Genomic DNA, 16,900 nt, shown 5'->3' on the forward strand with positions numbered 1-16,900 from the left:
GCGATGGTTCAGCGTGGTTTGAGGATGTTGCGACGACGGGTTGTTTCGTGGATCGGTGACATATTGCGGTTCCGCCGTGAAGAAAAACGTATCCAGTTTGCAATTTTGCGGTATGTGGATCTGAGAGGTATCCGGCGTCGGAGTAGCCAACCAAAGCCTTGTTCTCCTTTTTCTCGTAGAATAGACCGAGGTCGCTGGTTCCTTTTAGATACCGCAGAATGTTTTTCACACCCATCCAGTGTCGTTGTGTCGGTTCTTTCGTCGAGCGGGCAAGACAGTGGACGGCGAAGGATATATCTGGACGCGTGCAGTTGGCAAGGTACATCAACGCTCCTATGGCGGCGGCATACGGTGTATCGGCATCTAGGACAGCCTCATCGTCATCTTTTGGTCGATATATATCCTTCTCGCATGTTGTACTTCGTTGAGGTAAGCGCGTTTTGCGCGGATGAGCGTTTTCCATGCCGAATCGTTTAATGATATTGTTCGTATATCCCGTTTGATGTAGAAGAATACCGTTTTGGGTGTGAAGGAGCTCTAATCTGAGGCAGTATGATGTCCGCCCGAGATCCTTCATCTCGTATTCGGTCTTGAGGTGGGAAATATCGCTCTGGATAGCTGCGTCAATGCCAACCATATTGAGATCGTTGACATAAACTGCAATGATGACGAATTCTCCCGTCTTGGGGTTGCTTTTGATGAATAGACAGGGAGTGATGTCCTCGTTGACGAAACGGAGGGATATGAGGTATGCTGAATACCTCAGAGTTGTTGGTACCATATGCGTCCTGATTGCTTTAATCCGTAGAACGATTTCTTCAATTTTACGCACGCTAAACGCAGTCCTTTCGTCGGCAGTGGGGATTTCATGTAGATGACTTTATCGAGGTCGCCGTAAAGATACGCGGTAATGACATCGAGTTGATGCATCTTCAAGAGGTGTTGAGTAGCGTAGCTGATGAGGAATCGAAACATGATTGCGTCCATCACCGGTGAGTATGTATGCTCATAATTGATACCATACGTCTGCGTGAACCCTTGGGCAACAAGATGGGCTTTATAGCGGGAGACTGATCCATCTGCGTTTCTTTTTCGCACTGGAACAAATCTGTGGCCAACGGGAACAATGTCAGAAGGACATTCTTCAACTTTGTCAAATACCTCTCTTTTTCGCAAAGAATTCAGCTCTTTGTCAATTGCTTGTTTCCATCTCCGCCAGTCCGGGCGTTTCATTGCTTCTGCGACGCTCCTGGGATCTGGGTCATCCAGCGCTGTGGCTAGCAGACACGCGGATGCGATGTGATGGCAAGGAACCTCTGTGATTGGCGTTTTTCTAGCCTCCGTTTCATCCAAACTGACAAAATTTGCCGTATTTAGGCCTGCATGGGTGTCCCCATCGCTTTCAACTGCATGGGCGTCCCCATCGTTGTTTGCGGGTGTAGCCACTTGTGGCATTGCAGCTCTTGGCGTTGTAGCCTCTTTTGGCGTCGTAGCCTTCATCATACGTGCACGCTTCTGGGGCGCCTTTGATTTTCCGTCGGTATGCCGTTTTGTACTCATAGGTAGGGGAGCTGGTCGTTCAACGGGAACGATAGCTGGCATATTGTAATAATGCTAGGTCTGTTGTCAGAGGCAAGCTCTGCCTCCGCTTCGATGTATTGAAAGAATTCTAGAGTTTCTACCTCTCGGGGCGCCGCCCGAAGGCTTTTCTTCCCTTCGGGAGTCACCCCAGAGCGTAGAACTCCAATATAATCTATGCTACACGTGATCTCATGCCCTACGCGCTTCCCCACACTAAGGTGACACCTGCAGCACCTCATTACACCCCCCTTAGAGCCAAGTGTCACTCCGACACCGACCGCACCTGTCAGTCGCTCCCCGCTGTTCCTCGATGTGCAGCTGACACAGGTGTCGGCCATGAGGAGTGCGCATGGCTCTATTGGAGCGGCTGGGGGCACCGGTGGTCACCACGATGGCAATCAAGTCCACGCCGATATGAGGTAGAGATGATTCGGCCGCAGCTGGTCATGGGGCGCTATGGTCCTTGTTGCTGCGGCATATAAAAGGAAGGCAGTAGTCCCCTCGGCACCTTCCCGCCAGTCTCCGGACTTACATTTCTTACCCCCAATCTCGTAACCTCTCACCGTCGCCGTTCCCCTCTTCACTATGGCCAGCGTAGCTCCTCCTGCCAAGCCCACTGCTGCCGGCCCGTCATCGGGGAAGAAGAAAGTAGGGGAGGGCCCCACCAAAGGCGACAGCCTAAAGAAGGCTCTCAAGCGACAGTGAGTGGTGAGTCCACGGAGGTTGCCCAATTGACCGAACTTACGTGGTTTGACCAATTCTATCTCAGGACACCCCCAAGGTGCACGCGGACAGTACCCCGGAGCCCCCGGCTCCACCGGCCCGACCTACGTGTTGGAACTGCAACACTTACCGCGCCCGCAAGATGTTCCCCTCGGCGTGCCAGCATGTTATATACCGGCCTTGCATCCTCCCGCTCTGTGATGACACCGTAAGGAACCGCATGTCATGGGTGGTTCCCGTGAGGTGACTGACAGCTCACGTCTCTTCCCAACACGCCTGTCGGGGAGTTCACGTGCGGCTACGTTGACGGTTTCGGGGAGGAGTGTGAAGCGCCGCTCTTCTGCCAGGCGCTACCCTGCACCTGTGTGTGGCCCGACTGCGATTGTCTGGCCCAGGACGTGCAGGTCTTCCCCTGCGACCACATCCAGTGTATGGGGCATGTCCGTGCGTAAGTACAACAGTCGTGAATTTTCGACAGGTCCCGCCACTGACGTGATGCGCTCCGTCTAGCCAGATGAACGTCCAGCAGTTCATCCCGCTGCGTTGTGGCATGGGGACTGCCTGCCACGGCACACGTTGCCAATGGTCTTTCGCCAAACAGGCTGGTATTTAGCCTGGCGTCGTCGTTCTTCTTTCTTGTATATATTTCGTTGAATTTGATCTCTTGGGAGCGTTTCCCTTTGGTACTTCACCGATCGTCCTGAGCCCTGGTGCCTCGCACCCGCTCGCATCCGAGGCCTTGGGATTGCATACCCGCCCGCATGAGCCCTGACACCTCGCTTGCCCGCTCGCATAGGCCCTGGTACCCTGTACCCGCCCGCATCCTAGGCCTTGGTATGGCATACCCGTCCGCATGAGCCCTGACACCTTGCTTGCCCGCTCGTGTTATGATCTCGACGACTGAGGCGGAAGCGAAGTAGAGAAGACAGAGCGAGAGCGATAGGCGACAAGAGATTGTATTGGCGAAACAAGAAACAAGGACTAGATCAGTAGATGAGAAGACCTGGTGTTGATCTGCTGGGGAGGAAGGGAATGGACAAAGAGAGGCCGGCTATTTGTAGATAGACAACCCAGCAGATCAAAGAACACCAACAACAAGAGGGGACTGAGGGGGGCGCCAGCTATGCTCCTAGAGCGGGCGCGGCGAGCGTAGAGAGCATTGCTACAGCTGCTGGCTATGGAGATGTAGTGGGGGATGTGGAGAAGCCGAGGGGGGATTGGCAAAATGAGAGGAGAGAGGAGGAGCGGCGATATTGCGGGAGGATTGGCGAAATGAGAGGAGAGAGGGGGAGTGGCATTGACATTGACATTGACACTGACATTGACACTGACATTGACATTGACATTGGCATTTGACATTGGTGGTTGACATTGGCGGCTGTCAGTAGGTAAGCTTATGGTATGGGCGCATCGTCCATAACAGCTCGCATAGGCCCTGGTACCCTGTATTGTGGAAGACCAGGTCGGCGGTGGATTCAGCGGATTCTGACTCGCTGCAGGCGATGAAGTGGGCCATCTTGGTGAGGCGACAGTTGACGTTCAGGATGGAGTCGTACCCATCAATGGGAGGCAGACCGGTGATAAAGTCCAGGGACCAAGATCCCCAAGGGCGGGTAGGAATACTGTTGGGCTGGAGTAGGCCGTACGGTTTGTGTTGACTGGATTTCGCTTGGCTACAGATATCCCAGGACTTGACATAGGCCTTGACGAAGCGCCACTGGCTGGGCCACCAGTAGTTGCGGGAGGCGAGTTCGAGCGTCTTGGACATCCCAAAGTGGCCGGCTAGGGGTGTATCGTGCATGTTGTGGCAGACTTCAGCTTGGAGCTCATTGGTGGGGACATAGACAAGGTTATCGTGCAGCAGGACCCCATCTTCATCTGAGAACCGCTTGATACGATCTTGGGTTTCCTCGGTTCGTTGGGCGAGGGGTATCTTGAGCTTTTCACGAATGGTCTTAGCGAGGGGATCAGAGGCCTGGGCGGCCTTAATCTTGTCAAGCAGCGTGGTATCCATGGGTGTGAGGTAGGCCGCGGCGAGTCGAAGGCGTTCGGGAGTCAAAATTGTGGTTGCCTGGGAGCGGAACGCTTCTTCCCCCTCTTTTAGCTCATGTTCGAGAGAGGAGGAGTGGTGATATTGCAAGAGGATTGGCAAAATGAGAGGAGAGAGGGGGAGTGGCATTGACATTGTCATTGACACTGACATTGACACTGACATTGACATTGACATTGGCGTTTGACATTTGGCGGTTGACATTGGCGGCTGTCAGTAGGTAAGCTTATGGTATGGGCGCGTCGTCCATAACATCACCCCTCTCTTTAGCGGCGGCGGCAGCGGCGTCGAGTTTGGTGTGGCCGCAGAGGAGGTGCTACGGGGACAGAGGAAGGCTTGTTGGGGTACGCGCTGTGGAAGTCCTGGAGGAGTGCGTCGGTATGGGTGAGGTGTTCCACGGGCTCCCAGGTGTTCTCGGAGTCAGGCCAGCCCTGCCATTTGACCAAGTACTGAAGGCGACGACAATGGATGCGAGAGTCAAGGATGGCTTCGACAACCCACTCTTCTTGACCCTCAACGGTCTCTGGGGGCGCGGGTTCGGGTTCGTGTCGTTCGGGGATAGTGAAGCGGGGTTCGAGGAGCGAGACATGGAAGACATCGTGGATTTTGTACGTAGGCGGGAGCTTGAGCCGGTAGGCGACGGGATTGATTTTTTCAACAATGGGGAATGGCCTGATCTTGCGATGGTCGAGTTTCTGAGAGGGCCGGGCTGTCTGGAGGTTTTTGCGGAGGAGCCAGACATGGTTGCCAGGCTTGAAGTCCGGTCCAGGAATTCATTTAGCGTCGGCGTAGCGCTTCATCTGATCTTGGGCTTCCTTGAGCTCGAGGGCGAGCTGTTCATGGACTTCCCTGATTTGTTTAGCGCGGGCTTCAGCGGCGGGGTTGACGGATTCGGAGGTAGCAGAGGCTGCGAAACTGAAGCGGGGGTGGAGACCCTTGTTGGCGTAGAAGGGGGTGGTCTGGGAGGCGGACTGGTGGGTGTTGTTGTAGGCAAACTCGGCGGACGACAGAAGCTGTTTCCAGTTGTCCTGTTGGTGGTTGCAAAAGCATCGGAGATACTGCTCCAGGATCTGGTTGGTGCGTTCCGTCTGGCCATTGCTCTGGGGGTGGAAGGCCGAGGAGAGGTTGGCTTTTGCCCCAAGGAGTTCGAGAAGTCGACGCCAGAACCGGGACTTAAACTGGGGTCCTCGGTCAGAGATGACGTCGTCGGGGAGGCCGTGGAGACGGATGATGTTGTGGAAGACTAGGTCGGCGGTGGATTCGGCGGATTCTGACTCGCTGCAGGCGATGAAGTGGGCCATCTTGGTGAGGCGACAGTTGACGTTCAGGATGGAGTTGTACCCGTCCATGGGAGGCAGACTGGTGATAAAGTCCAGGGACCAAGATCCCCAAGGGCGGGTAGGGATACTGTTGGGCTGGAGTAGACCATATGGTTTGCGTCGAATGGATTTCGCTTGGCTACAGGTATCGCAGGACTTGACGTAGGCCTTGACGAAGCGCCACTGGCTGGGCCACCAGTAGTTGCGGGAGGCGAGTTCGAGCGTCTTGGACATCCCAAAGTGGCCGGCTAGGGGTGTATTGTGCATGTCATGGCAGACTTCAGCTCGGAGCTTGTTGGTGGGGACATAAACCAGGATATCGTGCAGCAGGATCCCATCTTCATCTGAGAACCGCTTGATACAATCTTGGGTTTCCTCGGTTCGTTGGGCGAGGGGTATCTTGAGCTTTTCACGAATGGTCTTAGCGAGGGGATCAGAGGCCTGGGCGGCCTTAATCTTGTCAAGCAGCGTGGTATCCATGGGTGTGAGGTAGGCCGCGGCGAGTCGAAGGCGTTCGGGAGTCAAAATTGTGGTTGCCTGGGAGCGGAACGCTTCTTCCCCCTCTTTTAGCTCATGTTCGGAGCGTCGGGAGAGGGCATCGGCTTGGTGCTGCTGGGAACCGGGGCGATAGGTAATGACAAAGTCAAAATCCGAGAAGAATATCGACCAGCGGGCTTGGCGGCGGTTCAGGGTGCGGTTGGTCATGAAGTACTGAAGGTTTTTATGGTCGGAGTAAACGGTGATCTTGTGACGGGCGCCAATGAGATGGTGTCGCCACTGGGCAAAGGAGTCTTGGATGGCCAGAAGTTCCTTGTCGTAGAGCTCGTAGTTGATCTCTTCGGCCGTGAATTTGCGAGAGTGGAAGACCACGGGGTGGAGCTGATTGTCCTGGTCAGGTTGGAGGAGAACTGCGCCAAGAGCGAAGTCGGAGGTGTCAGTTTCGACGACGAAGGGCTTCTCTGGGTCAGGGTGAGCAAGGATGGGGGCGGTGGTGAATGCTTTCTTCAGGTTCTCGAAGGCGGGTGTTTGCGGCGGGTGTCCAGGCGTACGGGATGTCTTTCCGGGTCAGGGCTGTGAGCGGGGTAGCGATCTTGGAATAACCTTGGATGAATCGGCGATAGAAGTTGGCAAAGCCGAGGAAGCGCTGGACGCCTTTGACATTCTTGGGAGGTTCCCAATCTGTGATGGCAGCGATCTTCTTGGGGTCCATCTGGATGCCTTTCTCGGAGATGATGAAGCTAGGAACTCGACAGATTCGCGGTTGAATTCGCACTTCTCGGGTTTGGCGTACAACCCATGCTGGCGGAGGCGGGACAAGACTTCGCGGAAGTGCTTGGGGTGATCTTCGAGGTTCTTGGAGAATGTCAGGATATCGTCAAGGTAGACGACAACAAACACATCGAGAATGTTGCGGAAGATGTCGTTCATTAGGTACTGGAAAACGTCAGAAGCATTGCTGAGTCCAAAGGGCATGACGTTGTATTCGAATAGGCCGTAGCGGCAGCGGAGAGCGGTCTTCCATTCATCGCCTGGGCGCATGTGTAAGAGGTTGTAAGCGCCGCGGAGGTCGATCTTGGTGAGACGGCGGGCGCCGCGCAAACGATCCATGATACCGTTGATCAGGGGCAGGGGGTAGCGATTCTTCACCGTGATGCTGTTCAGGCCTCGATAATCCACGCAGAGGCGGAGAGAACCGTCCTTTTTCCTTCACGAATAAGACTGGCGCACCGGCAGGGGACTTTGAGGGTTTGGTGAATCCTTTGGCAAGGTTTTCTTCGAGGTATTCGCAGAGTGCCTTCATTTCTGGTTCGCTGAGGCTGTAGATCGGGCCGAAAGGTGGCTGCTTGCCTTCTTCCAGATCGATTGGACAGTCGTAGGGCCGGTGCTCGGGGAGAGTGTCAGCAGTTCTCTTTTCGAAAACGTCGGCGAAGTCTTCATACTCGGGGGGCAGGAAGTCTTTGATGTCTTTCTCGGGTGTCGGGGGGTTACTGGGGCTAGGCGTGGCCGGGAGATCGGGTTTCGCAGGGTTGGCGTAGGCGACAAAGACCTGGTCATGCCTTGCTGCGACCCGGAAGGCTGGGGCGGAGATGAACGAGACTCGGAGCGGCATGGGAGCCGGTTCTGGGGTGCTGGAGCGAGATACCTTGGGTACTGGAATCGACCATGTTTCGTCGACGGGGACTTCATCCTGGGGGATGCGGATCAAGGGCTCGGGGGTTCTGGCGGGTGCTGGGCTCGGGGGTGCTGGAGAGTTGTCCCAATTCGCGAATTCATGGTACTGACAGTCGCAACGGAAACCTGACCGAAAGGTTCTTGAAGTCAAGGTTAATGTCGTGGAGGCGGAGCCAGGGGAGACCAAGGAGGATTGGAGCATGGGGTGATTTGGTGACATGGAAGACGAGTTCTTCGAAAGTGGTCGTCGACCCACATGCCTACTGGTTGGGTGTGATGGGTGATTGGCTCAGCAGAGCTGGGTTGACCGTCAACAAGTTCGATCGTCAGTGGACGCTGATGCGGGACTAGGGCGATGCGGTGTTTGCGGGCAAAGTCTCTGTCGATGAAGCAGGACAGGGCACCGTTGTCGATCATGGCTGAGGTAGGTATCGGGGCGCGGCTGGATGATACCATTATGGTAACGGGGTAGTTGAAGGGTTCGACGGGACCCAGCGCAAGCATGGCGCGGGGGTTAATTTCGGAGTTTTCGACGTGGGCAGCGGCTAGGAGGGTTGTGTCGGCTATAACGGAGTCGGGAACCAGGGGGGTGGCCTCTTCCGATGCAGGAGCTGCGAGGTTAGGAGGCCCAGAGGAATGTGTGTTGTCCAGTCGCTGGGGCTTTACTGCGGCTGGACCTTGGGAAAACCCTGTTCCGTGGAGGTTTCTTTGATGTCGACGTTGGCAGCACGGGTGGTGGTCTTGTTCTTGACGGGGCAGACTTTTGCAATGTGCCCCGCGCCACCGCAGTAAAGGCAGAGGTTGTTGGAAATACGGCGTTGGCGTTCCTGAGGGCTCAGAGGGCCGCGGGGACGAGCGGCGTCAATCTGCATAGGCTCGCTGTGGTCGACAGTGGTGGTACTAGTAAACGAGGTATGGGGAACCGGGAAGGTCTGGTGGCTTCTGTTTCGCTCCAGGCGGCGCTCAAACAGCCGGTTATCGCACTGGATAGCCTGCTCCATCACCACATCAATGGTGGCCGCAGGGGGCTTTGTGAGCATCAGGTCTTTGACGTCTTCGTTGAGGCCACGGCGGAAGGTAGCAATCAGGGCCTGGTCGTTCCAGGAGACATCGCATTGTAGCTGGCGGAACTCAGCGACGTATTCGGTTGCTGCACGGGTTTGGCGAAGGTTCTGGAGCTTGTTTTCAGAGGTGCAGACCCTGTCGCTCTCTCCGAAGACCGATTGCATCTGACTGATAAAACTATCGAAGTCCTGAAGGCTGTGATCTTAACGTTCGACTAGGGGCGCCATCCAGGCTTGCGCAGTGCCGGTGAGGTGGGTGCCAATCGTTTGGATCTTGATGATGTCGCTGGGGTAGCGGTCGGGCTGGAGAGCAAACATCAACTGGATGTTGTTCAACCACCCACGGAATTTGCCGCGGGTACCATCAAACTTCTCAGGCGAGCTGATTCTGGGCTCCAGAGCTCCCGGAGCAGGGTTAATGACTTGGGGATGGGTGTACGCATCGGCTTGAACCTGGGCGGCGATGCTCTGGGCAGCTTGTGCGTCGGCTTGGGCTTGCGCTGGTTGGCCTGCAAGTTGGCGTTTTGGCTTTGCAAGGCGGCGATGGCTTGGCACATATCGTTCCATTGCTCGGCGGTGAAAGGTACGGATTCGGATTTAGACATGGCGAAAAAGGTTTGTCGGATGCAGGGCTGGACAGGTTCTGAACTTCGCAGTGTTGGAGCAGATCAAACTGTTATGATCTCGACGACGGGGGCGGAAGCAAAGTAGAGAAGACAGGGCAAGTGTGATAGGCGACAAGAGATTGTATTGGCGAAACAAGAAACAAGGACTAGAACAGGAGATGAGAAGAACTGGTGTTGATCTGCTGGGGAGGAAGGGAATGGACGAAGAGAGGCCGGCTATTTATAGATAGGCAACCCAGCAGATCAGAGAACAACAACAACAAGAGGGGACTGGGGGGGCGCCAGCTATGCTCCTAGAGCGTGCGTGGCGAGCGTAGAGAGCATTGCTACAGCTGCTGGCTATGGGGAAGTAGTGGGGGGTGTGGAGAAGCCGAGGGGGGATTGGCGAAATGAGAGGAGAGAGGAGGAGTGGCGATATTGCAGGAGGATTGGCGAAATGAGAGGAGAGAGGGGGAGTGGCATTGACATTGACATTGACACTGACATTGACACTGACATTGACATTGACATTGGCATTTGACATTGGCGGTTGACATTGGCGGCTGTTAGTAGGTCAGCTTATGGTATGGGCGCGTCATCCATAACACTTCAGGAGGTTTGCAGCGTGGAGGACAGTGTGTCCCCATGATGAGGCGGGTAGGTTGCTGTGTAGAATCATTGGTCTGGTGATCGCTTGGATTCTTTTGATTATTGATTCTGCCGTCCCATTCTGACTGTGGCGATAATTGGTTGATGTCTCAAATTTGATGCCTTGGCTTTCCAGAAAGCGCAACATCGTATGGGAAGTGAATTCCCGAGCGTTATCCATGCGAATGGTGAGAATCTGGTGTTCCGGGAACTGGTTTCAAAGGTAAATAATGTTGGCAGTGATGCGGGGAAAAGCGAAGGCTTTAGCTGATAACAAATTGACCATAGCAAATCTGGCGGATGCGTCAATGAATACCATATTAATATCGGAAGGGGCCGGATGCAGGTGTGTATGGACCGCTGATGTCGACGTGTATGCGTTCAAGGAATTTCAGAGGTTGTTGCGGTTCCTCACTTGGGCATGGGGTCATAACAAACTTACCCAACTTGCAGGATTCGCAGGTGCGTCGGATATCGATGAGTGAGGATTGTGCGATGTTGCGGAGGGGCAGATCTGTAGCGTCAGCAATGCGTATGAACATCGTTGATCCCGGATGTCCCAATCGTGCATGCCAAAGTTGGGTGGTGGCTTCATTCTTCTTGCCGACAGTGTGTCCGACAAAGGATATTGGTAAGAGGTGCGTACTGTAGAGCCCGTTCTGCACTTCACGGCATTGTTCACTCAATCTTCCTTCCTTGGTTATTTGTAGTATTTCAACCCTCCCTCCCATCTCCTTTACGGTGAGTGTACGCATGTGGAATCCATTTTCACGTAGGCTGCGGAAGCTAAAGATTGATCGTGGGCCGGTAGCTGCGTACAGCGCATCTGGGATATCATGCTACTTCTATTTGGAAGAGAGAAGCGGGTGTGTCCCTTGCACATGCCTCCGGCGGGGGCGCCGATTGTATTGATGTGGATGGGAGAGTCATTTTGGATGGAGATGAAGAGGCGTTTGTCGTTGAGGATGGTATGTGTTGAACCTGAGTCAATGATGGGCACTTTGCCGACGCCGGTGGTTACTCCGACGCTGGTGGTTGTCATTCCGACGAATCCATTGGTCATGAAGTCGTTGGCGTCGTTCAGCTCAGTGATGTAGGATTTGAGGGCGTCATTCTTGATGTCCTTCTTCTTTCTTGTTTCCTCCCATGCAGCGACAAGGTGGTCGGGAATGCAGCATCTGGCCGATATGTGGCCTGCGGTTCCGCAGCGGAAACAGGTACGGTTGTCTTTACTATCATCCGTTGAACGTGTCCCGTTTCTAAAATGGTTTCCTTTTCCGCGGCCTCTTCCTCTTCCAGCTCCATCTCGGCGAAGTCCTGCTTGGCCTCGGCCCCCGCGGCCTCTTCCTCGGCCTCTTCCGCGACCCCTTTCAGCATTGGAGATGTAATTGGATTCTTTGTTTTCGACGACGGTTCCAGGTTTGGGTGCAGACGTTTGAATCGTTTGCATCGTCGAATTGTTGGTCTCAAACTGTTGAAGAATTCTTGATGACTCTTGGTACGTTTTGTAGTTGCGTCCCCATAGCTGGTTGCTGAGGAGTTGGGCGCTTGTGGGCATGGAAAGTGGGGTCTGTTCAATGATATCTTTATCGGTAAGGTTGGTGCGGCCGCAATCCTTCATTCTGTTGAAGAGATTGAACAACTTTGTATTGTGGTCGTTGACGGATTTGAAGTCGCTGAAGCGGAGACTGGTCCATTCCTGCATGACGCGGCTTGACTCCGCAAGGTACTGGTGTTCAAAGCGTTTGGCGAGGGCTTCCCAGATTTGATTGGCAGATTTGAGGGTGCAATATTATTCTTTGAGGTTCGTGTGGATTGCATTGCGGTGCATTGCATCTGGTAGTTCTTGCCGTTGGCAGAAAGGACCTCCACATGGTTCAATTTGGAGGCGGCGTTAGAGGTGGATGACATGGTTTTTTATTTTTATGTTTAGGGTAAGCGTCATGTTTTGTTTAGGTTGTATAGATTGTTGCTAGCGGGATTGGTTTTTGTGTAGTGGCGTGTAGGCGGTTTGGCTCTAGCTCGTAGGTGGAATGGGTTTTTGCGTAGGTGGTCTTTCTCTAGAGTAGGATGGTCTATGGTGCTGATAACGTGTTGTGGAACTCGTTACTTTATTCCCCTTCACACACACCACTTGTTTTATAGACATTTGATCGGACGGTCTGCACACACACACAACCAGCTCTCTATCTGCAGAGAGGAAAAGGGGTACGGTAACTATAAAAAGGAAGCTGTGGCTGAAACTGGTTGTTTACAACATCTTGCCCATTGCGGCCACGCTTACAATAGATGTAGGAGTCACAGAGGATGCTCAATAAGTGGGCTGGGCAAGACCCAGGGCAAGACCCGGCCAGGTGATTGACGTGTCTACTAAAAGGGAAACCTCCCTTGCGCTTCCCCAAAGCCCCGCTTACAATCTTCTTGGAACTGCGGATCTATGAGCTTATACCGCTGGTCAACTGAAATTGTGCTACTCGCTACTGAAATTATGCCACAATCCCAATACAGACACGACGTTCACCATCATTGTCGCTCATCTCTACCGTAGACTCTCCCTCCAAAGCCTTTCTCAGCAATCTTCTCGTATTATCTTGTCGCGCTTCACAATGGGCCAGGTTTTCAAGTTTGGGCAATGGCCCATCCCGGCAGGGGAGGTATTTCTCACCACAAAGCTGTCTCTAGGAATCGTCAACTACAAGCCCATTGTTCCGTAAGTGTGTTGAACTTGCTATCTGCAGTAGAGTGGTTGTTCCGGGGCCACTGCTAACACCTTGTTCTTCCAATCCTAAAGCGGACGTATGTTCAAAGTTGCTTTCCGACTACTCGCTCTTGGTAACAGCTCTCCCTGAGAAAAAGTCCTCTGATGTTCGTCATACAGACGTTCTAGTCTTACCTCGACGGGTTGTGCCCCGATTCTCTGAGCTCACATCGGATGAAGTCAAGGACATGTTCCTCACAGCTCAAAAGGTTGGGGCTGTTGTGGAGAAGGAGTATAAGGGTGAAGCTTTGATGATTACACTACAGGTAACGATGTCGATGTTATTGATTGTGCTGCGGGGATCGATCTGATAATGGGCAATCCGACCTTTAGGATGGAGCGATGGCCGGCCAAACGGTACCGCACGTCCATGTCCACATTATCACTCGAGTGAAGGGTGATTGGACCAATAACGATGAAATCTACCCGGAAATTGATAAGAAGGAGAGAGAAATGAACGCAGAACTCAGTAAAGGAGAAAAGGTAGTATCGGTATTTCACACCCTGCCATTTTATATTTGTTGCTAATAAGCTACTTTCTACGAAGGACAAGAAGGGAGTGGATAATGACGAAAGGAAGCCAAGGACGCTGGAAGAGATGACGGTGGAAGCGACAGGACTTCGGCCTCACTTCGAGCAGTTTGAGGATGTGTGGAGTGCTTGAATGATTTATGTAGATTCCGAGAGTCTGGCGTACGATTCGGCACTGGTCAATCCTCAGGTTGCCGATTTTCAACTGTGTTTGAAGACTGGCAATAAACAACTGGACAGCGGGTTGCGATTGTCCGTTCGTCTGCTGGTGGTTACTCGAGTTCCCCAATCTGTGGCACTTGGGGTAGGTCTTCGGCGTTTGTCGTCCTGCGTTGACTGTTTGCCCTTCCCCATGTCTTCAGCGCGCTCGGCCGCTAGCTATTCCTTGCGCCGCTTCCTTCTCCACCCTCTCCTTGTACACGAGTTACATGCCGCGCGGGCGGTCTTCACTCTTCCCACCAACCCCGTCCTCCACGCAGGAGACGATGTAGTACCGCAGACGCAGCAGCGCCCACCTGGGGCCAGGCAGGAGTAGCCGCGATCGTCAAGGTCGGCTTGACTGGGGCGGGAGCGTGCCACGTCTTGCGGAGAGGCCTTGCTGCGATATCTTTTTCCTGTTTGGAGGTTTCTGACGAAGGTAAAAAGTGTCCTCGTCCCGGAAGGCGTAACCGCCGACGAGATGGTGAAGGCGTGACTGTGAACAGGCTGGAAGTATGAGTACCGATGATAGGGCCGCGGGGAATTGTGACTTTGGACCCATACCTTGCACCCCAGTTTCGACATCTCGCTTCCGGTGGCAGAAGCGGTGGCTCCGGGGTGTGCTGCAAATTTGCATCATCATGCACTTGACCTTTTCCGAGCAACAACATATCCATAATTGGGCGAGTATATCATCGATATGTTGTTGCTCGGAAAGGGTCAAGTGGATGATGATGCAAGCACCACACATCGGGGCCCAAGTAATCAGTTGGATGAAGAGGAACACTTACACAGGCACGCCGTGATGGTAAGGAGATGAGCGGCATGTTTGGCATCGAGATCTGCTGTCAGCTGGGCTTTCTCCTTCGCCGCCTCACTCTCCTTGAGCTCCGACTTGGCCCTATGGATGGATTCTTCCTTCTCGGCGAACGCGGCCAGTTGGCGTTGAGCTCCGCTCGCTTTGCTGCTTCCTCTTCGAGCTTCGCCGCGAGATGGCCGGCATGTTTGTCATGGAGTTCTGCGGTCAGCTGGGGTTTCTCCTTCGCCGCATCAACTTTCACCTTGCCCGAGCTCGCTCGCAAAGTATTTTACGAGGTCTTGGACGCTGACCGGGTTGCTGTCCACGGGTGGTGTTCCTTGAGATTTTTCGACGTCTTCTTGACCTGTCTCTTCAGCTTTGCGCTCCTCTTCATTGGCCACGGGCCACTGTCACGACGAAAGGACTTCCTGTCCGGCACAACAAGAGGAAAAGCCTCGAAGGTGTTTTTGCTTGCCCGGTTAAAGTAAATTAAGAGGAATCCAGACAGTGAGAATCTTGATAGTGAGCACCGTATCATTCTGTCTGATCGGCCCTCCCGGGGCGGGTTGAATGTCAAGGATTTCGTATTGAAGCAGCGATGTGGACACTGGATGCCACAGTGCCGGGACCATATGGGGTATGTCTTTTTGAGACATCGGTGGCTAGTTGGAAGTCCATATGCTTTCCGGGGTCGTTTTCAATTGCCCCGTCGCAAGTGGTTACCTTATAGAGACGATAAGTGGTTAATATCAATGCGAGACAGGACAGGTGATTGACAGCTACTTACAGTCAATGTTGCATTTGCCAACACCTTGGTACCAGCCTCTTCCCGAGGAAAAAAAAGAACGGCGTCCCGCGCGAGATCAAGGCCTTTCGCCACGGGGACCAGCGGCACCGGGTCTCTCAGTGGCAAACCTTCATTGATGTTCTGCTCATGCTCTCCTTGGAGGTGTGGATAAAAGGCCGCTGTGATCCAGTTGTTTGCATGCTGGCAGACGGCACTTGGCAGGGACTCCCGCCAGCTGCGGCTCATGTATGAACAAAGCCTGAAAACTTCATCGAGGTCCAGGTACTTGAGCACGTTAAGGAGGACGTCCTCTGTACGCAAGGCCCTGTGATGAAGTAACGCCGAATCAGATGTTTGCACAGATGTCTGACGATTTCTACGATCCCCACGTTTGCGCCTTACCAATGTTCGGTCGGATCCACCATCAGAGACTGAATCCGCCCTCCCGGGGCGTCGGCCTTGATGGGGGCGTCGGCCTTGACGTTCTTGACCGAGGGCGGCCGACCTGGGGCCTTGACAATGATGTTGACGATGATGTTGTTCGAGTTCGGCCAGATCGGCCGTCGGAAAACGAAGTGAGATGTGCGGGATGCTGTCATACCGTAGGGTACTGAAAGAAACTCACGAGCGGGTTCCTCTGGAGCATGCTTTGGGACGAGCTCCGCGAGAGTGTCAACTCCAAATACCTCGACAACGACCGGGGGGCGACGGTTGAGATCCACAACGAGAAGGCTGCTGATCTCGATCGCTTCATCGCTGTCACTTGCATCCTGTTGAGTGGATGAGACGCCCTTCTGAGAGGTTGAGTTCGCCCGTTAATCTTTCTTTTAGCCCGCCCGAATATTTTTGACCTCCATCGAGATCACCATTCCGATGGGCCCACCGCCCACAAAGTCCGCTTCATGTTGATGATAATGGCGCCGGTGAGGTTCAACTTTTCTTCGTCTTCCAGTCCTCCACGGGGGCCCGAACTTCCTTGATTCGCTCGATGTCCTACGCTCCTACGATCGACGAGGGCTTAAAGCGACTGCTGAGGAGGGGAAGGGAGGGGATCCAACGGAGACCGCAGAATCCACTCTCTACCCCTCTCGTTCTCCTTCTTTCCTCCTTCTTTGATTTTTCCTCGGGACGTCTCCCATGTGCCGTCATTTCCCAAGAAGAGAGACAAGGCGAGAAGCATATACAAGAAGTGAAATGATGCCGGCTTGTAGCCGCAGCGATGGAAATACGGCTTGTAGCCTCATCGAAAGTCCCCATCGTGCAAAGCGTCTTTCCACGGCTTCACGAGCATGCCGCGGGATGCAAAAGAAGCGAGCAAGAGCGGACCCAGCGACGTCGCTTTCCCTGTCCGAATGACGATCCGACGGGAGTCCCCGGGTTGTCGGATTTACTTTGGGATGTTGCGCGTGGCAGCACCTTCTTTCTTCTTGGCACCAATGACAGCTCAACCAGATTGAGACCGAGCCAGCGGCGCTCGCTAATGGGCCGATGACATGCCCAGCAAAGGTGTGGTGCGTAGAGTGTGCGGGTGGCGTTTCAGAGGGGGGCTAGCAGTACTCTGCGCCTGCGTAGGCTTGACGGTGTTGAGGATAAGCAGGAGCAGTGCGGTGAAACCTGAGACCAATCTCCACGATTTTTTGTTTCTCGGCCCTTTGTTCCGAGATA

General features: G+C 53.9%; 2 protein-coding genes across 2 annotated transcripts; one reads left to right on the forward strand and one right to left on the reverse strand.

Annotated features, from left to right (window-relative positions):
- Nucleotides 1-12,768: 12,768 nt before the first annotated feature.
- EV422DRAFT_550517 (ATPase-like protein) lies at nt 12,769-13,584 on the forward strand (the record flags this gene model as incomplete). The annotated part of the gene is made up of 5 exons (XM_053071781.1): nt 12,769-12,872; nt 12,954-12,958; nt 13,041-13,186; nt 13,254-13,403; nt 13,468-13,584. The coding sequence occupies 5 exons, from the start codon at nt 12,769-12,771 to the stop codon at nt 13,582-13,584; spliced, it is 522 nt and encodes a 173-aa protein (XP_052926246.1).
- A 411-nt stretch (nt 13,585-13,995) lies between these two features.
- On the reverse strand, nt 13,996-16,139 carry EV422DRAFT_615146 (uncharacterized protein; the record flags this gene model as incomplete). Its single annotated transcript, XM_053073942.1, has 8 exons — nt 13,996-14,145; nt 14,214-14,272; nt 14,441-14,629; nt 14,711-14,855; nt 15,236-15,560; nt 15,638-15,827; nt 15,861-16,005; nt 16,119-16,139. The coding sequence occupies 8 exons, from the start codon at nt 16,137-16,139 to the stop codon at nt 13,996-13,998; spliced, it is 1,224 nt and encodes a 407-aa protein (XP_052926247.1).
- Nucleotides 16,140-16,900: the final 761 nt, after the last annotated feature.

The sequence above is a fragment of the Fimicolochytrium jonesii genome (assembly GCF_025526975.1).
Source record: "Fimicolochytrium jonesii strain JEL569 chromosome Unknown EV422scaffold_9, whole genome shotgun sequence".
Lineage (NCBI taxonomy): Eukaryota > Fungi > Chytridiomycota > Chytridiomycetes > Spizellomycetales > Powellomycetaceae > Fimicolochytrium > Fimicolochytrium jonesii.